At 47.5% G+C, this 20,151-nt stretch overlaps 5 protein-coding genes across 5 annotated transcripts in view; 2 read left to right on the top strand and 3 right to left on the bottom strand.

The window, feature by feature from the left end:
- Positions 1–770: 770 nt before the first annotated feature.
- BDV14DRAFT_200332 (uncharacterized protein) lies at positions 771–4,319 on the top strand (the record flags this gene model as incomplete). The annotated part of the gene is made up of 2 exons (XM_073773487.1): positions 771–1,324; positions 1,442–4,319. 2 exons carry the CDS (start codon positions 771–773, stop codon positions 4,317–4,319), a joined length of 3,432 nt encoding a protein of 1,143 aa, XP_073628031.1.
- Positions 4,320–7,603: 3,284 nt separating this feature from the next.
- BDV14DRAFT_208910 (purine and uridine phosphorylase) lies at positions 7,604–10,617 on the top strand (the record flags this gene model as incomplete). Its single annotated transcript, XM_073775521.1, has 4 exons — positions 7,604–9,580; positions 9,623–9,955; positions 10,232–10,369; positions 10,570–10,617. Exons 1-4 carry the CDS (start codon positions 7,733–7,735, stop codon positions 10,615–10,617), a joined length of 2,367 nt encoding a protein of 788 aa, XP_073628030.1. The 5' UTR covers positions 7,604–7,732.
- Positions 10,618–14,498: 3,881 nt separating this feature from the next.
- BDV14DRAFT_189866 (5'-methylthioadenosine/S-adenosylhomocysteine nucleosidase family protein) lies at positions 14,499–17,277 on the bottom strand (the record flags this gene model as incomplete). The annotated part of the gene is made up of 6 exons (XM_073771258.1): positions 14,499–14,635; positions 14,729–14,738; positions 16,034–16,269; positions 16,302–16,494; positions 16,592–17,081; positions 17,135–17,277. The coding sequence occupies 6 exons, from the start codon at positions 17,275–17,277 to the stop codon at positions 14,499–14,501; spliced, it is 1,209 nt and encodes a 402-aa protein (XP_073628029.1).
- Positions 17,278–18,579: 1,302 nt separating this feature from the next.
- Positions 18,580–19,909, bottom strand: BDV14DRAFT_173665 (uncharacterized protein). The gene is made up of 2 exons (XM_073768770.1): positions 19,424–19,909; positions 18,580–19,365 (listed from the first exon to the last, which is right to left on the bottom strand). The coding sequence occupies exons 1-2, from the start codon at positions 19,570–19,572 to the stop codon at positions 19,197–19,199; spliced, it is 318 nt and encodes a 105-aa protein (XP_073628028.1). The 5' UTR covers positions 19,573–19,909; the 3' UTR covers positions 18,580–19,196.
- The window catches only part of BDV14DRAFT_62226 (Pfs, NB-ARC and TPR domain protein), a 4,685-nt gene continuing 3,975 nt past the window's right edge, over positions 19,442–20,151 (bottom strand). Inside the window, exon 4 of the mRNA XM_073777170.1 lies at positions 19,442–20,151. This exon is cut by the window's right edge and continues 14 nt beyond it. Within this exon, the coding sequence (XP_073628027.1) occupies positions 19,605–20,151 (547 nt within the window). The 3' untranslated portion in view covers positions 19,442–19,604.

Genomic DNA, 20,151 nt, shown 5'->3' with positions numbered 1-20,151 from the left:
CACAATCATAGGTCATTCACAACCAACACAACCACAAGTGAAAGCCAATCAGGACTGTCGCAGAGTCACTCGGCAAGTAGACAAAATATTGAATGAGGGAATAGAAGGAAGCAAATACTGAGATTATTTACTTTTACAGGGTGGACCGGGCCAGAACTCAGCTTCTAGATAAGATAATGCACCTCTTCTCTCCTTCACTCCTCCACCCTCTTCTAACTCCCATCTCAAATTCACCATACCCATACATATCTCGCCCGGGCAATGAGCTCGTGATCTCAAACCCTGCTAGCAGTGAGATGCTAGCCCTGTCTCTCTTCTAATCAAACCATATCGCTGTCGGATCCTTGGTGCCGCTGCGACAAGGCTACTCAGCCACACCAGGTGAGTGTTTCGAGACACTACCATGCTGAACTGCCGACAACATCATGACAACCTATCCAGACTCATGTAACCACTGGACATCAAGCTGATCTCTGCTGTGGTTTAGTTTCAGTTGAATCGGGCAATAACTGATATTGCTATAACCATTCCCATCCCTAACCGGTAAGGCCCCCATAACACAGTTAGCTATAACTCACGACAGCAATACACTACCCTCACAGATCCCTACAACAATCGAACAGCGAGCTAACCGCTTACCTGAACTAGGTCTCACTAGGTTCGAGCACGAACTGACATGCTATGACCTTGAGCGTCCGCGAGCATTTAGTGCAACCTTGCCCTTGTTCCGACGATTTCCCGATTGCCGCAGCTACAAGATAGCTAACAGGATGCCAATCCAAGCCCAAATCATGGGATATAACCAAGGCAACCCCCGGGCCATTAATCAGCCTGATAGCGGTACAGGTGCTGAGAGCGAGCAACCCGAACCACGCACCGGGGTGTCTCCTGGAGGCCTGCTGGATGAGATTGATTTCGAGCGATACATTGTGCAGGACATGGATACAAATAATACCTTATGGTCAGATACCGAGTTTGCGCAGCCTGATACTACCGAGTCGGAGCTGGAGTTGGCCTTCATGACACTCAAGGCCAAGCACGAACTCAGTAACACGCGGCTCCCTTTGGACAGCACCTTAGGCGATGTCCCTGTCCACACCTTTGGACAGCTTCTCGTGGAACTGAAAGCAAAGTACCAAATACTACCACGTGCTGATTACCTTGACTACTTCAGGCAGGCACATTCGATCACAGCCGCTACATTCGGGCCCGCAGTGGAACAATTGATGCAGGCCTTGGTTGGTTTGGAGAATCTCGGTCGTACATATATCGCTGGTTTCAAGGAGTATTTGGAAACCGATGAGTACCAGGAGAGATTCCCCAAGTATTAGGAAGCGCGTGATTGGGTGAGATGGAACAAACTGTCAGGTGAAGCGGCCAAGCAACAAGTCCCGTCGCGATACCCACACTATGGAAGTGCGCTCCTGGCATGTTACAACAGCCAGCATTGGCACCGTGGGCTCAAAACCCTTACCAACAAGTTCTACAAGGAGGAAGAAGGTATTGGTGCCCTTAATCGTGCTATTCTGAACCGTGTTCAGAAGTCAAAGAAAAGTAAATATGGCCGCAAGGGGCAGAAAGCCATAATCTCACTTAGCACGGCGGACCTTGAGCAGGCATTGAAGCTTGCTGGCCAGCACTGGTCAATCCCGTCTCCCGAGGAGATTACAGCGGAAAATCTCTTTATTAACCACGTTCTTGGTACTCTGACCAGTGTACCTGAAAACTCGCAATCATACGCTAAAACCATGGCCTCAGATTCCACAGTCCCTACGCCTCAGCAGACCAGTCGCTACATCTCTCTTGCTTCCAGGCCGCCCCCTTTGGAGCGCCAGCATACACCGAACAACGATCGCTCAGAGACTCCGCCCGGCCACCATGCCCGGCATGAGACACCCGCTCCTCGAACCCCGACCGCGGCCCTGGGGACTTCCCGCTCTGGCTCGTGGCAGAGCATGCAGTTTACTCCGGTTAACCAACGCTTCCCGAGCAGCCTTCCACCCTCCCCGACGCCACCATGTGACATAACCAATACTTATGATCAGCGCGAGCCATTAGCATGTCACATGGCTGAGCGGCCACCCGCCTCGTTGGAATCCGGTCACGAAGCCCGGGATGAGATGCCCGTGCCCGCGCGCCCGACTACCGCCGCAAGCAATTCAACCCTGGAGAGTCCAATAACGGCCCCGTCAATGTCTGGACATGGTCCCCAAGATGGGACGCCCCAGCTCGTGTGCTCAAACAAAACCTCACAAAATAACAAGCGCGCAGATGAGGCGCCGACCGCAGGTTTAGAAGTCAGGGTAACCAACCAAGAAATCTTGGGAGAGGAAGACCCGCATGCTGAAGAGGGGCCATGCCTATGCCTTACTTTCAATATATTTGGCCAAGCACTACTATCCCAAATTGAAGCAGAGGCTAACAAGAGAGGTCAACTTGGATGGACCACTGAAAGAGCACGACAGGCCCGAGTGAACTTTCTTATAAAGCTGGCGAAGCCGCTTACAGAGGCAGAGCAGGATAACAGCCAGATCTGCTCACAGCATCTTGATAAGATCCGCAGAGCCACTGGTCTCTCCAGGCGGGTTGGGAACCTGGAGCTTGTTCATCGGCTCGCAGCCCTTGCCAGCAACTGTGACAGTGTGGAATCCTGGGATGAATATACCCATCGTGATGCCCAACGCAGCCTGTGGCTCTCCACACCTGTTTTTGAGCATAATCTGTTTAGCCAATTTCACTACCACTCCACTGGTGTCTCGCTGAAGATGCCCGTGTCTGACGACGGGTGGGACTTTCTGATTAGCGACCTTATGAAGCATGTTCCAACCCTGACAGATGACCCGCGCGCCCTGCTTGCCTCCCAAGGATATGTGGACATTAATCTTACAAACCCATACTTGCAGACACCCGAGATGCAGCACCTCCTGGCCCTCGAGACCCGCATTATTGACCACCACACAACCGCAACCGGGGGTGTACGTTGGGCGCGCCAGCATAGTATTGCCCAACAGATAATGGTGCAGGATATCGGCAGGTACTATCTTGATGTGCTGCTAAGGCCCGATCACCCGCACAACCTCATTGCCTACCCGCAGCCGGCCATCGACACGCGCACCTTGAACAAGGATGAAGCTCCAGTGCCATTCCATGTCCCACTCTCCATGCAACGACCATTTGTATTCAAGAATAGTCTGACAAGTTTTGTCCCCCTCATGGCGGAAGACAAACAAGGTTGTGATCACTTCCTTCATGGCGCTGGCGGGACGATCCAGGTGTTTGATAATTTCTGTGAGGTGTATGCCCAGTATCTGGACCATCACGGTGGCGGGCTTCCCTTCCGGTTTGATCACCACATTGACGCGGAGGGGCTTGCTCGCGCGCGCCCGGAGGCCTTCTCAATATACCCTATTCCACTACCCAGCACATCGCACGTCCGCTTCATGGTGCCCTGGATGCCCCGGGCCTCTCGAGGCAATGGACCCCGACTCGTCCTACAGCCTACCTTGGTTGTGCCGCGGGATGCGTTGTCCACGGACCGAGACTTTACTGAGATCACCGCCGGTGATACCCGCGTTGATGGTGGTGTCCACTTTGAAGATGTGCAGCATTACAATACACAAATGACGGCATGCAGCATTGGTCCCTGGGGGGCCCGTCACCCCTTGCGTAAGCTACCAACTTGGCCAGCATGGCAGTCTGTGCATGGTGTCAATGCACTCGCCGACGCTATTACTGGCCAACGCGACCACCATACCCCTGAAGTTATTATTATAAAGAACATTCTCTTCAGCACGGATCCTACCAAGGCCAATCTACGCTGGGAACTGATCGAACGGTCCCACCGGGCTGCTGCCGAGGCGGCCAAGCGTGCTATTCATGATTTCATTCAAGCTGAAGCTGCTCTGTTCCCGGAGAACGGCTTCTCAGGCGGCAGTTTCCACCCGCGTCCCGAGGAAGAGTGGGTCACTCTAACGGATGAAGAAGCTATCAAGCGGTTTGTTGTGCCCCGGGTTCATAATATCCATCAGGAGGATGAAGACTCTTGCTGGATACCAAGCGAGAACGGGCATGTCTCTGAGGAGGACTCCGCGTCTGTGGTAGAGGACGACTCACAGGAGGTAATATTAGACCAGGAGGAATCCGGCAGCAAGAGAAAATCCAGGGTCTTCCCTCCGGAGATGCGCGCGGAAACTCGAAGCGAGGATGTTCCTGGTGACCAAAGCGATAGAGCGCGGAAAAGGCGTCGTACTGGAAGCGAGGTCGATTCCACCTTTTCGGCTTCTGACACTCACAGCATCAATGGCTGGAACCCAAGGTAGCGGAGCTGTTAGTGGGGCTAGCACTTCATTTCCTCCTACCGGTCACGATGCGATATTGGACGGCCCATCCTGTGTCCTCAGCGTGAGGGAAAGTCCCTGAACGGACAGAAAGGCGAATAGTGAGCAACGCTTGTGCAGACGCGTCAACGGCATTCTACGAGTCTAAGTCGAACCATAAGGCTTTAGTTCTGAGATTGCCAAACCTGGCAATCAAATCAGGCCCTCGTGAAGGATGTTCTTGTATGTAGCAGTTTTTTGTAGCCAGTGCTTGTCATAGAAACGCTTTAATATCATATGTCATGCGATCCGCCAAACCAATGCTATGAAATTGAGTGACCTCTCTCACAGAACGCGTAAACGTTTAACATTCCCTGGCTCCCCTGGCTCTACCCGACGTCTCTTTGCTGTTGTCCGCTGCCGTGAAATTGGCTGAGATCTCAAAGCAGAGCAGTGAAAGTCAATAATCAACGCCCGTCCAAGCTCTTTATTCCAAAGGAAATTATCATGCCGAAGATCTTCATGGATGATTCCTAGGGCTTACAAATTCTTTGAGAAGCAATATCTCCAGTCTTTCGAGACTAGCTATGGAGAAGCAAAGTGATCGGACCCACATGTCTCGCCCATTAGCGAATTGGCTCATCTACCTACAAGGGGCGCGCTCCTCCGACAAGAATGCATTTATAACTGGAAAAGGCGCGCTCTTTGAGCAGGTAACAAACTCGTTCTGACTCTAGAACTATAGAGTTTCAACCTGCCGCCACCTAGAGGATTTATAGCTCGGGAACCCGCCCTCAGTTGGTAGGTGTATTCCACCCTGAAATGGCCTTCCTAGTCAGGGCTGACTGATCTTCAAGCAGCTCGAGTACCTAGCTCATCGGAGCACCTCCACTGAAGGGCATTTGGATTAAGGTCAAGCGTCTCGGCAGTATTAGATCCACCTGGAGTCTCGCCTCCTAGAGGAACATGCCTCCCTTGAGCAAGAACGTCAGCATTCGGGGCGGCTCGAGAAGCAGCTGGCCCACTTACAACGGAGACAAAGCCAAGTAGAGTCGACACTGCGCCAAAGTTCAAATGACGTCAATTGGCTGAGACAAGAATTGGAGGTTCAATCAAGGAAAACTCAAGGCGCATAGTCTTACGCGGTAGTGCTGGCACCACTCAACAAATCGCTGCTGGAGATGCCGTCGATATCTCTCAGATGCATTCGGATATCCAGAAGCATTCAGAATCGCTTGAAGAGCTTCGCATGATCCACCAAAGCCAAGAGCAAGTGATTCAATCCCTGCAAAATGCCTTCCAGGCAGCCCTCCTTGCTGGTTCTTACTCTGGGTCATCATGCAGCAGTGAGGGTACGATGACACTTGACCATGGGAGCGGTGTCGAGGAGGCATATCTTTCTAAGCAATCCATAAGAACCGGCATGGATTTGATGCAGGGTGCCATGGGTCTGGAGGGGGAAAGGTCTTGGTATGAAGAGTAATCTGAGAACCTACTACTGTACATAAATTATAAGCCCAGCAGCAGCCCTTTCCATAGCGACCTAAAAAGACATAACCATGACTCTTTCATAGCTAGCCCTTCACCATCCCGTCATATCCACTGCTGGTAGTTCATGCAGATTTGACATCCTATCTTTGTTTCCAGCTTTGGATATGGCACAGAGAATCCTCCTTCGCGAGCTGATCCCATGAGATGGGTACTGATTAGGATCAATCCAGTGACGGTAGTGATATGAAGAGAAGCGATGGCCTCCGCAACGTGTACATCGTAGCTAAAAGCGCGGCATAACTTAATATACAAAGCATCACTTACTAATAATAATATGGGGTATTACATCCTTTGGCTTGTTGTAAAGCTTCTGTCTTGCAGAATTTATCTCTCTCTCGCCCTCTTTGTAGTCAAAAATTAGAATATTATTGCCATGTTGACCACAGCGATGGAGAGTCATCTCCGCTTCAACAGGTTGCTCCCGCTGGTACGGGAAGAACTTGACACACAGACTATGACACGCAAGCTTATTCTTAAGCCCTACGCTAGTAGTGGTGTTTCCCTTGGCGCGAGTCATTGTTGCCTTAGGCTTGGTTCAAGACTGTCAATGAGCTCCACCGTAGATGTAATAATCCCTACAACAATTTTCTCATCTTTGTATTTATGTCCTGGATGCGACACAGACGGCAGCATCTAATACCGGCATTTTAAACTAAGGCACTTAGGGCCGTGAATCAGGAGAAGGTTCTGTCCCTTTGGGACTTTTGGGTGCCGGAGATGGATCATGGGCAATTGTTATTGTAACAAAGCTGCATTGCATATGCAGGGCAGGATTACACGCATTCAGTGGGGCGCTCTAGTAACTTTGCCTGCTGCCAGTCCCAAACTTTGTATTGTCATTAAAACGCACTTTTACAACTAGGAGAGCCATAAAATATGCCAAGCAAGGGTACCCACTACCTTTGGTATGGACGGTATCATGTCAAAGGGAAAATACAATTACGGGGCCTTACTGTACTACAGAAAGATGCTATACTTTAGTATGGGTCACCCAGCGAAGATATCCCAATAGCCGCTTCGGCCTTCGACACCCTGGAGCTAGTTGTCACGGTGCCAGCTTGGGGCCTCACTCCGGGCACCGTGCCCGGAATGAGGATCGCAGGATTCTGCCTGCTCTGACCGCCTGACCGACCGATACTTCCTCGACTCCAACGTCGGTCCTATTCTTGATCTCTGAGCAACGTCTTGTTATACTAAGTGCCTGTCTAATAGCCTGATCCTGCATTCTGCCCGTGTATCTACTTTGTCAGTCTGTCTAATACACTCCTGAGCCCGCACCTTGACACTAGTCACCGGGTAAGCCTCGAGATAGAGGTATAGATCCCGTGCACTATCCAACCCTTAAGTCACTATGAGCGGCAGAGGTGGCTTCTTATTGGTGGATACCAGCTGGGTGACTAATCGATGTAAAAATGAATGAATATTGAAGGTCTTGCTCTTCTAACTACAGTATGTATAGAGCTTATGTATCTGGCCAGAGGCCTCATTAGACCCCGAAGAAGAGGGGTAATATGATATCATGTATCCTCCTGAAACGATAGGCCACATGAGCGATACGTAGATCAACTGAATGAGGAAGGCGATGTCCGATTGGCTTAGATAAGTAATCCAAGTCCACCTTGGTTGACACTAAACAAACGGAGAAAATAACGGAAGATACTTGATCCTTTCCGGGAAATAACCTGGTGGATCGATCATTCATAACTTAGTTGCTGGTCAAATAGTCAGCTTTGCAGGATTCTGATTACAGTGCCCCTCTTCCATGTCACACGTGCTGATTAGGATCTTATCATTCTGAACACGCATTCCTTCTGGACACATTGGTCTCGCGATTATTTTACTTTTTTTCGGTTCCCACGGCGCCGATGATGGCTCCCCTCACGCATGATGACTATACGGTCGCATGGATCTGTGCTCTGCCTCTGGAGGCGGCCGCGGCCCGGGCCATGCTGGACAAGACCCACGCCCCACCTCCACAGATCACCGATCCGAATGCCTACGAATTGGGCGAACTAAACGGCCATCATATAGTTATCGCCTACTTGCCAAATGGTGTATATGGAACAGTGTCCGCCGCAACTGTCATATCTCGCATGCGTTTGACCTTTCCCCGGCTCCAATTCGGGCTTATGGTAGGGATTGGAGGGGGGGTCCCCAGCCAAAGCAATGACATTCGATTAGGCGACGTGGTTGTTAGCAAGCCAGGGGAAAGGCATGGCGGGGTCATACAGTACGACTATGGCAAGGCTGTTCAGGGTGGACGATTCGAGCCCACTGGTATCTTGAATCAACCACCTCAGGCTATTTTAACGCACATGAGCCAACTTCAGGCAAAGGAGATGACTTTTGGCGATAACGCGATGTCGAAACTAGTGAGCGAAGTACTGGAGCGAAACCCTAACATTAAGGAAAGATTTTCGCCTCCCAAACAGAGCACAGATTATCTCTTTTGTTCCTCCTACCACCATGCCGAAAAAGACTCTAATTGCGAGAAGTGCGACCAACACAAGTTGATTACACGACAACCACGTACCATGGAAACACCATATATCCACTATGGACTGATTGCCTCTGGAGACCAGGTGATAAAGGACTCTGAAACGCGAGACCGCCTAGCACAACATCATGGAATACTCTGTTTTGAGATGGAGGCTGCAGGCCTCATGAATGAGCTTCCAACGCTTGTAATTCGAGGAATATGCGACTATTGCGATTCACATAAACAAAAACAGTGGCAAGGGTTCGCAGCATTAACAGCAGCAGCTTATGCAAAACTTCTATTATTAGCCATGCCTGCCTACCAAACATATTCTGGCTCGCGAAAGAACAATAACACCCGTCATTGGATGGTCTCTTTGCCAAGAAATCCAAACTTTGTTGGTCGACAGGGTGAGATTGGAAAGCTAGAAGAACTCCTTGTCACGCAAAACGGGCCTAGAAGGATTGGAATCCATGGCTTAGGAGGGGTTGGGAAGACACAAGTCGCCCTGGAATTAGCATACCGCCTGGGAGACCAAGATATGGAGTGTTCGATTTTCTGGGTTCCAAGCACTAGCCACGCGATGGTTGAGCAGTCATTCTTAAAGATTGCACAAATACTCGGACTATATAAAGACAAGCCAGCAGATGTTAAAGAACAGGTCCAGACCTACCTTAGCTCTGAGCGCGCAGGAAAATGGCTCCTAATATTTGACAATGCAGATGATACAGAAATGTGGCTATTGGGCCATAATGGAACCTCAGCTCTTGAGGACCTTCTTCCCCAAAGTGAGCAGGGCCGCATTCTATTCACAACCAGGAATTGGGAGCTTGCTGTGGATCTCACACATTTAAATATAATTTCTATCCCAGATGTGGATAAAGGAGCTGCACGGAACATTCTTGAGAGTCTACTAGTGCAGAAAAGCATGCTTGTGGACAATAGCATCATAGGTGCACTCTTGGAACAGTTGGCATTTCTACCCTTGGCAATCGTGCAGGCGGCCACATATATCAACAAAAAGCGCTTGGATCTGGCTACCTACCTGAAACTCTTTCAAGATCAGAAGACCGCCGTGGAGCTTCTTAGTGAGGATTTCAGGGATCCAGGACGATACAAGGATATTGAAAATGCCATAATCACCACCTGGCTAATATCCTTTAAACAGATCCAACATCAAGACCAGTTAGCAGCAGACTTTTTATCTTTTATAGCATGTATCAACCCGCGCAATGTCCCACAATCCCTTCTTCCCTCCCAAGCTTCTGAAAAAAAGAGTCTTGATGCTCTAGGGCTCTTGGACGCATACTCCTTCACGACTCGCCAAGAGACAGCAATAAATATGCACAGATTGGTGCATATTGCAATTCGAAATTGGCTAAGGAAGAATGGATTGTTCACTTACTGGATGCAAAGAGTGGCTAATCAACTGGAGAAAGTGTTTCCAGATAACGACCACACAAAGCGCAGCCTCTGGAGAGACTACCTTCCTCATGCTTTGGCCCTTTTGCATGATAACGAGTTTGCTAAAGAGCAAGAGGACTATGTCAATCTTATTCAAAACATTGCAGATTGCCTTTCTAGTGATGGAAGATATTTTGAATCAGAGGTTCTTTACAACAAGCTTTGGGAAATAAATAAAAGGAAACATGGAGCTGAACATCCCTCTACTCTAACCAGTATGGCAAACCTGGCATCAACCTACCGGAACCAGGGACGATGGAACGAAGCTGAGAAGCTGGAGGTACAAGTCATGGAGAAAAGCAAGACAGTGCTGGGAGCTGAGCATCCCTCTACTCTAACCAGCATGGCAAACCTGGCATCAACCTACCGGAACCAGGGACGATGGAACAAAGCTGAGAAGCTGGAGGTACAAGTCATGGAGAAAAGAAAGATAGTGCTGGGAGCTGAACATCCCTCTACTCTAACCAGCATGGTCAACTTAGCCTACACATGGAAATCCCAAGGAAGAGTCTTGGATGCCTTACCTTTGCTCGAAGAATCCTGTCAGCTTCAATGCAAGGTATTAGGCCCAGATCACTCAAGCACTACGGATGCTGTTGATACTCTAAATCACTGGCATGGCCAGCATGATATAATCCTTAACAAACGGCTACTACCTCCACCCATTCGAATTGAACAATCATGGCATCTGCACCAGGTTCTACCTCCGCACACCGCAGCTGCTATAGTAACTCAATCGCACGGTGTGGGCCACATCAGTCTTCCTCAGACCCAAGGCCGACGAGCACGGGCATTCTTCTCTGGTGACTCTAACACCCTTGTCGACCTCACAAGGCCAAGCCACCCAGGAAGAACTTGATTAATGCGATCCTAGGCATAATTTATATCTTACATGTTATCACAAATGGCCACAGTACACGTTCTTGACCTAGTAGCTATAGTGGACTTGAAGGATCCACTCATAGTCCTCAGAATAACCGCTAGAATAATTAAGGCAAAGTCAACATAGCTGCGGGAATCAGTATGTTTTTATTACTGTAACTTGAGACTTGAGAGACCATGTTGCAATAATCCCAAGCGCAAGGGCGTGGAAGTTTGATATGTTTGCATGGAATCCTCTTGAAGGACAAGAGATTACTAAAAGGGTAAAGCTTCCTTACGGTACTGTTTCTCCTCATTCAGCTTGTAATTGCAGAGATATAGATTAGACCTATTACGGACCAGCTTTCGGGTGTGGCGCTGAGAAAGAGCCGAAGAGTTTGGAAACGCCAAAGCCAAAGCTGCAAGGCGCTGTAGTAGTTTATTCCCAAATCTGGATTATTTTTTTATGCCCGGATATAAAGACCTGGTCCAGGTTAAGACGATCTCTTTATGGACTGTCTATTGCACGCCAAAGATAAACTCTATATATTCCTGTCATTAAAATCCCAGAATCCATTGACCACAGAATGGTAAGCCCCGGCTAGTTTGGTTGTACTGTTAAAAAAATTCCCTAATAGTCTTAGCATTTTTTCTCTACCACCAGGCCTACTACTAAACTGGTGCCGCATAGGACATAGACTCAGCCTTGCCTAGTACAATTATTTTAAAGATTCTTGAAAGACAATGGAGGGATCTCCTGGAAATAGTCAAGAATAAGTGGAAAGAGCTTGCAGTGGTATATATTAAAATTAAATTAAAGTATTCAAGCATGTTAAAAATATATAGGAGGAAAAAAGGCAGCATAAACAAAAATACCCTGACTATAAATATTGCTTATTCCTATTAGTTTATTAACAGTGCGGCGGGAAACAAACTAAAAGAGCTAAAAGGGCTAGTGAGCCCCCAGCAATGGTGGGCTCGAATAAGATCATGGCTGAATCAGACCATGGACATGGCACAGATGTATTGTCTAACTGGAGCAGTTACTCTTATAAGCAAGTGTGCCGGCTATTTAGTCCACCTAAAGACATATTCTCACCCTGTTCGTCACCGTCATTAACCATCCAGCCATGCCTATTGGAACCTCAGCACCCCCCTTAAATACTATGCTCGATATTGCTTCCGGCTAGCCATAAATATGGCTCCCAAGTAATGACACTCTCTCCAACACGCCTGAACTACCATATGCTCCATGTATTTGGCTGGATGTCTGTTGGTACAGCAGAGGTTCTCTTCACTCTAACAGACAAAGCGATCTGTAAATTGGCCAAGTACTATAATAGTATTAGTACTAATCTCAGCCAGTAGCAAAGATTCCTTAATACTGCATATAAACTTCATTACTCTGTTTGCTACAGTGAGATAATTGATGCCTTGGAGGATGATGGTAGCGGCGAGCTTAAAGGTGCACAGAGTCGCATGGCGGCGATAGAAAATAGTCTTCTTCTTGTCAGATAACATAAATACAATCTACTATGGTAGCCAGTCCCTATGCACATAATTTTACAGAAAACCATGTACATTTCCTCCTGGAATTAAAGTAAGGCCTGCTTTAACTTGGTATTCCAGGATAGCTCTGCCTTTAGGTAGCTGATTTTATATACTAGGTCTTCAATCTCATGCTTTGTAGTTGGTGCTTTGCTCTGTTAAGACAGGAGGGCAGGCATTCCAGATTGGAAGACGCGCCTCCGTGATTGAGGATCTGTTGATCCTAGGGGGTGATTTCCTTTGGGATGGAATAGAGGTAGGAGGATGCAGATGCTCGATTCATTGTCTCCGAGTGCTCTTGGTCTCGGGCGTATGCTACCCAAATCGAAGATGGCGGTCTTTAGTATGTTGGTAGGGAACCATTTTATAAGACCAACAAGAGAAAGGGTCTATTCAAGAGCCAAAAAAAAGCAATCAATCTTCTATTCGTCGATGCTTGATGCCAAAGCCCCAGAAAGATCAATGACACGCCCTACCTCTGTTGATTCAACACAAGGATTACTTACGCAAAGAAAGATGACTTAACTCATGGTATTTACAGGATATTGTGGTAATAGCTTTAATAGAAAAGACAGAAACAAAGGAGAGATGGTAAAAACAGCCTCAAGCAACTGTGCACAATGGTTCTAGCCAACTCCAAAACCTCGACACCAGGAGAGGGCTCTTACAATACCAGTCCTGGAAAACTGATATATTACGCTTCTAATTTAATTAGTTTCAGAAGGAGCTGGGTTCTGTATTGATTGTACAAGCTAAAAAAGAAAAAAACCTGGTTGAGTAGATTCCCCACCGGGTAGTCCAGTTTGTACGTACAGTAACGGCAGAAACCCCACCAGCGATGGTATATAAATAAGAGCGAACATGGTCTAAACTAAAGGCTACGGACACTCTGCAGATCATAGATCAAGACCCACGAAAAATGGCATTCCAATCAAGCCAGCCTTTCGGGACCCACCCACTGGGGCTCTTAACGCTGAATCTGAACTCATTGTCGAGACTGTTACCAATAAAATAATCAAGAGATTCGTCACAACGACCAATTTGCTTGGGAGGACCGCACCCACTTGGAGTCCTGATTAAGAGAGGAACACCAGCGCTCTGCTAAGCCTGAATCAAAGGTAGCTAATCTGCAGTGGTCACATATTTGATTTCGAAAAATCGATGGAAATGCCACCCTTTATCCAATATCACTACCCGCCGCAGAAAGCTGCGATCGACGGGTTTACCCTTCATCTTGTAGCTAGGTTGTCCTACGACTCGTCATCATCACCACTCCATCATCAGTCTTATCTATACAAATCAATCGTCGAGAATCGTCAGAATGCTGCATTGATTTGTGATTAGTTGCATCAGTAGTCTGTCAGCGGTTTTCCGAAGGAGGAAATATATGGTATGACGCTTTACTTGAGTATTATACATACAGAGTACATGGGCTCGGCTAGTGGAGAAAATAAGTGGCAAGAATAAAAACTGTAATTATGACAAGCAGAGGGGTATATAAACGGCTACACACCAAGCCCTCCTGTAGTAAAGAGACTAGAAAATATTATACACAGAAGGCAACGCATGAAACGCGTGGTCAGAACTCGACCGTCACTATACTCAAGAGCGAGGGTATCATTTAGGGTGGTAGAACAAGTGGGGTGGCGATGGCGTACGGGAAGCCATAGAACCCGTTCGCCAGCAGAAAGTACCCAATTGTTATCTACAGCTATCTGAAAGTTTCCTCCGTCGGCTGAGAAGGCCACTTCATGGCCCTCGAGCGTCCGGGTCTCTGAGCCGGTCTTGGTGTCCCAGAGCTTGATTGTGTGATCTCCCGAGCCTGAGGCGACCATCAGGCCGTCGGCTGAGAAGGCCACTGACTGGACCGAGTCTTCATGGCCCTCCAGTGTCAGCAATTCCGCACTCCATAACTTTTCAACCTGTGGTAGAGGTTTTATCCATCTTTGGCTGGTCTTGAACATGCCACGGATAGTACTATACATAGGCGCGAATATAAGTGCAGAGCAGTACAGTTGAAGCGGAGCAAGGTTGGCAACGTAACTATTTTTTAGAATGAATTGTTTTGCGTCATGTAAGAATTCAGAGGATCCTCTGTCCAGGCTGGTCTAAATCATAGTTACTTAATGCCAGATATAATAAGGAATCAAGGATGTAGAATCCTACCTCATATTTTGAATGCAGTGCATTTATCGCACTAACAGCCTCAGAAACTAGCCCTATCAAGCCCATTACCTCTAGCCAGTGGAGAAAATGACACTTTAGAAAGGAGAGTGCCTCTAGTCGAAGCATATTCTCTTTGCTTTGATGCAGATGATGCGTCCAGTAGCGGCAGGCGAACTGTAGATCCTCTGGCAAGTGTTGTTTGATAACACTATCATGAATCTAGGCGCGTTGTGTTCCGTAACTTGGTAGACTGCAGATATTGTGTCTAAGAGATTTCATGATTCGAAAGCAGTGTGGTGCTATTTCTCCATGCATTTCAGTCTCGTTAATCTGAAAGTCACACTCCGAGTCCACTAGGAAATCCCAAAATGATAGATGCAAGGTTCTAACTGGGATATTATTATCTTCCGGGACACTGAGGACAGAGCGAAAGGACTCCACTCGTGTTTTAACAGTATTTTCCTACTTATCAAGCAATGCCGTTAGTAAATTGACTGACAAGGGCCGAGCAAGAAGAACAATAACACCAACGATTTCACGAAACTCTTGTTTTAGCTTGTTTGACTCAACCTCACTTTGACTTTTCAGGAGCTGGTGTAGTATCGGCATGTATGTTCTTTTCATCTCGGAAGCAGATCGAGTGGCTGGATCTGCAAGGAACTCAATCAGACGCTCTTCTGGTGACCATCTTGAATCTTCAAGAAAGCGGCAGAGAGTGGCTGAAAAGATGAACAAAGGAATAGTGATTGTAACCAATGTGTGTAGTCTGTCGTTTCCCGGCCATCCTTCGGGAAGAGATCGTTTTTCTCTAAGGTTCGAAAATCTGTACCGCAGAAAGAGTGATATATCACGCGTAATAATTGGTTTGGGGATTGTATGTAGAATAAAATATTTGCGGTCTTTTTCCTGGAGATTTCTGAAACCAAGTAATGCTGGAAGTTCCGGGCGACTTGTTAACAAGAAATGGAGACTTTTTAACTTGACCTCCCTCACTCTCGGGAGAAGCCGTAAGATAGTCTCGACATCACCTTCTCCCTCGCACTTTTCTAATGCATCAATAACAATCACAAAGCACGGCTTCTTCTCGTGGTCTGGTTATCTAAACTCATGGAGTAATTGAAGCAATAGTCAATCAAATTGCTTCTCAATTGTTTTTGCTGAAGTATCTGGCTCCTCATGTACTGCCTGTTGAATCCTAGCTGCAAGGCTGGAGATAGTGAATGTCAATTGCTACGCAATTGTTGAGAAAGGTCGTCTCGCGTTTCCTAGGTCACCAGCACCTCTCTTAAAAGAAAAAAGCTTGCTGCGAGGATACCCTGGCAACAAAATTTTGCAGCTGCCGTTCGAGATATAGTAGATTTTCCGGTTCCAGACATACCTTCGAGGCAGAATATGCACGGCCTTGACAGAGAGCTCCCCCAATTCGTAATTTCTGCAAGCAGCGCAGTCCTGGTTCCTTGAAGACATTCGCCCTCATCCTCTGCCCGGTAGGAATCAAACGAGGCTTCTTCGACGGGTGGAGTGACTTCTGAAGCATACTTCGGTCTATAGCAACCTGGGTAATCCTTTCTTCAAATAAGCCTAGGCAATGATTATATAGCAATTATAGTCATCCATCGTGCCTCTGATTGTCTTGTATCTTATTTACCTCTTCAGCCAGCCCCTTCACACCATCCATTAGCTCTTTCATGGTTGTTACCTCTTGCACTTCTTGTACGCCAACCTTGCGCAAGAGAACTTTCCAATAAGCAGCTGCAACAGCCGCAGCGTAACAGTGCCAGTCGTCATACTTGTGGGTGTCAGCGTAATCACAACTCCCTCGCACTACTAGACAAGGAAGCTCGTCCATGATACCAGCTGCCTCTATTTCAAGGCAGAGTGCATCTGGAAAGTCTTGTGTTGTAAGCAATTTCGACTTTCCGTGCTCTTAATAACGCCATCTCCTGAAAGTATAAGGCCGCGGTGAACAGTGGGATTGTCATTAGGACGTTGAGGGCGGGAAACGACCATCTTTGCACTTGAAGCCTCGCACTCACTGCAATTTAATCCCTTTTTGGTATGGTGAAAGCTCTTGTTAAACAAAATGTCCTCTGTAACAGGACGCTTGAACTTTGGGATATTAGTTAATTTCCTTAGAGCCCTTCTTAGCGGATTTTTTTTCCATTATTTCGTCTTCTTGCAAGGATCAATCTGCACCTATTAAGACCCGGGGCGGCTTGTTTAGACATCCCTTTAGGACATCCTTTTCACGTTCTTGCTTGACAAAGTCATACTGCACAACACCTGGAAATCCATCCTTGGAGTTACTAACGACTAGATCGCCAAGATGAATGTCATGCTTTGGGCTGGGGAGACTGGCGCTGATCCCCACCATCAAAGCGAGGCGAACATTTGGAAACTGTTGACTGACTGCTGTTGCACAATGAGCGGCATTAATAGTACCCATGTCAGGTGGTCGGGCAATGACAATATTATGATCGCCAATGCGCCCAAAAGAGTATACATATTTCTTCGGGCCCACCATTTCCAAGCAACAGGAATATGCTTCGTCTAGCGTATATCTAACTGCAACAGCTTCATATGCCAAAGCACAAAAAATAGCAATGGTAATGCTTCCCGCGGGAATTTGCACCGCGTTTTCATGGTCGGAATCCTCTTCGATTATGTCGTCCCGCGATGAAGGACCCTGATTTGAACTTGTAGTTTTATCGCTTTCGAGTCTCTTGGTCTGTAGAACGCCGGGGCTAACGTAGCTAGAGCTCTTGATTTGGACGGGGGAGCATTGCCGGCAACATTTTCATTCACTCTTGCAAGTGGAGCCCCTGCGCCAGAATATTGGAGGTACACTAGAGAAAGCACGAAGATTACAAGGAGAACAAGCAACAAGAGCATCGTGAGATAATAGCTGAATCAAACTTCGGGAGTAGAATGAGGAGGTTTCCTATTTTTTCTGATGTGGTGTTGGGTTGCGACAAGCTTGATACAATATTATTATGGTGAAGAAAATGTTGCTGACGTCCAGGCAAGGGGATATGAAGGGCCAATATTTGCTTTTTTAAAAGTCACCCCGCTTCTCGACCCTTTCCCTGCTATCACCGATCTCACTCTCGTTCAACCCCGTGGCAGGTGATAGATACGGAGTACACAGCATTATTTCTAGCATATAAAACATTTCCGCGCCCTTTTAGCTGGCAGCTCATTCCATCATGGCCTATAAATCCAAAGGGGCCATCAAAGCTTGAGATATTGAGGATAAGAAACGATCAAGAGGCTTGCCGCCATTATGCTGATATTGACGTGGCACATGTGCCTCCGCTGCCTTGGCGTGCTACACAATGCATGCCATCAACTCCACACACACGGCCAGCGACCAGTTTGCCATCTGCTGGTCCTGGCCATATACAACGGGATATTCAGTATGTTTGCTGATGCCGCTTTGAAGGGGCGAGGACGCAATGCTCAAGAGAATTGATCGAGGTCCTATTAAACTGAAGTTATCACTCGCAAGAAGAAATTATGGCCCGTTGCCGATGTTTGATTGGTTTTGGTTTACTCGTTCTTATTTTTAAGAAGATTCTTTGAAACAAGCCAAACACCCCTTTGCTTTTGAACAGGAGATCTGTCAACAATAATGCCTCAGAGCCCGGAGAACCAGGCATAGGACGCTGATTCTCGGTACGCCCCCACCCCAGGTAACTTCATGGTCCCTCCCAGCCTCAGCCTTGCCACAATCGCCGCAGGATCGACTCGTATTCCTCCCATTGAGCATTGGGAGAAGTATCTGAGAGCGGATCTCGACAATATGGTGCAAGCGAAAAGGAAGCCCAATCAGCGCTCTTTAAATCGATATTGAATTCATCCCATAGAAAGACAGCCATTTCCTTAATATAGAGGCCCAGTTTTTGAGTCAGGTCGTTACATAACGCCTCGAGCATTTGCGTGATGCTTGGTGGCCGGCTAGCGTGGACAAACTGAGATCTAGCAGTGCCATACAGCCGCAACCTTCTGCGGAGCTTAGTGACAGACCGCTCGCTAAAGTTAGCGATCTGAGCAATCTCTGGGTTACTTAGGTTTTTGCTACGTATTATATGGACAACCACCGTATGTTGTCGAGGGTCGAGATGCCGTGCCATCTCGTCAGTTGGTTGTAAGGCGAAAGCACACGTGGATGATTGTAGTGACGGCATAAAAGCTAGATGAATTGTATTCTCGACTGTCATTGTATAGCTCGGTTATTTTGAGTTTACGTTGGGCGTGATACTATTCACGGCATAAACGGACCGCAAATATAAGCTAACCGCTTCTAATGAACTAGAGGTTCGATATTAGGGTCTGAAAACAAGCTCGTCCGTCCGAAACATACTCTGTAGAAGGACATTCCGGGTCGGACTATACAAGAGCTTCAACAACACTTCTAGACCCCAAAAATTCAGGCTCCAGGCCCATCAAGATCACCAAAATCATCAGGTTAAGCATTGTACATGACACTCTATACAGGTATACCGGATCTGTAATGCTGCCCTCAGTATAAAGATCTCCCTCCTTTTGACTAGGTCGTATGTCACAGCTTTAGTCATACCAAGTCCCATTTGTCCGCGGAACAAATATTAATCAGTCTTCCTTTGGCAAAATCCCATTGTCCCCTTGCGGACAGTCTCCCCACTCAATCCTTGTACACAAGGCCTTGCCATCCGCAGCAAGTCTCTCCAGAGCCTCCCGTACCCATGCCACGCAGTTCCATCCTCTTTTGTTCTGCCTGATGGGAATTGTATGCAAAATCTGTGCCAGATGGTTTTTGTCTGCTATCTCGCTTACCGTAACCCGGAAAAGCAACATTTTTGAAGGTGTGAGCGGGCATTCACGACCTTCCCAAAACCATTCACTACCACCTCCCTCTCTCTGTATTCCTTTTCATGGTAGCAGATGCCTTTTTTCCCTGGAGACTTGATCTTTGGGCCAAAAGGCAACGCACAGTAATAACTAGAAGCCAAAAATTCAGTGGGTTGATCTTAATAAGACTCGGGCATCTTATACTTACGTATCTTCTTTCCCAGGCATAGTAGGATTCCCGTGACGCACATAGAGGGCAACATACAAGCAGTACTCATCAGACAACATTTCCTCGTCAGTTGTATTATAGGTCTTATAATTTAGGAAGGCAACATAATAGACCAATCTAAAGTTCATACGTTTGATTTGCAATAAATATACAAACGCTACTATCGGCGCAGAACTCTTAGCAGGACATCTCTTTTACGTGGACGTTGTTTTAAGTGATCCCCAGGGGCGTTCAGCCCTGTTACCTCTCGTTCCGGGGAGGGATTGTGAAAGTCGCGGGAGGTGTCTTGCGCAACGCGAAGGCTAGCAAGAAACAGCAGATTATTTGCGACCAAACGAGTTTTGGAATGGTCAGGGCCCAGTGCCTTCTTGTAGCCTGCCAGCGCTCGCTGGTACATCTCCTCTGCCTCTTCCAGCTTGCCCTGATCCTTGTAGAGAAGACCAAGATTGTTGACAGTATTTAGTGAGGGTGGATGAGTTAGATGAATTGGACCTAGTGCCTTCTTGTAGCCTGCCAGGGCTTGCTGATACATCTCCTCTGCCTCTTCTAGCTTGCCCTGATCCTTGTAGAGAATCCCAAGATTGTTAACTGTGTTAAGGGTGGATGTGTGCCCAGGACCCAGTGCCTTCTCCTTGCCTGCCAGCGCTCGCTGGTACATCTCCTCTGCCTCTTGTAGCTTGCCCTGATTAGAGTAGAGAAGACCAAGA

This window comes from Aspergillus stella-maris (genome assembly GCF_047715825.1).
Source record: "Aspergillus stella-maris strain CBS 113639 unplaced genomic scaffold BDV14scaffold_28, whole genome shotgun sequence".
Taxonomy (NCBI): domain Eukaryota; kingdom Fungi; phylum Ascomycota; class Eurotiomycetes; order Eurotiales; family Aspergillaceae; genus Aspergillus; species Aspergillus stella-maris.
Note: the sequence above shows the minus strand (reverse complement) of the source record. Positions and strands in the feature narration are given on the sequence as shown.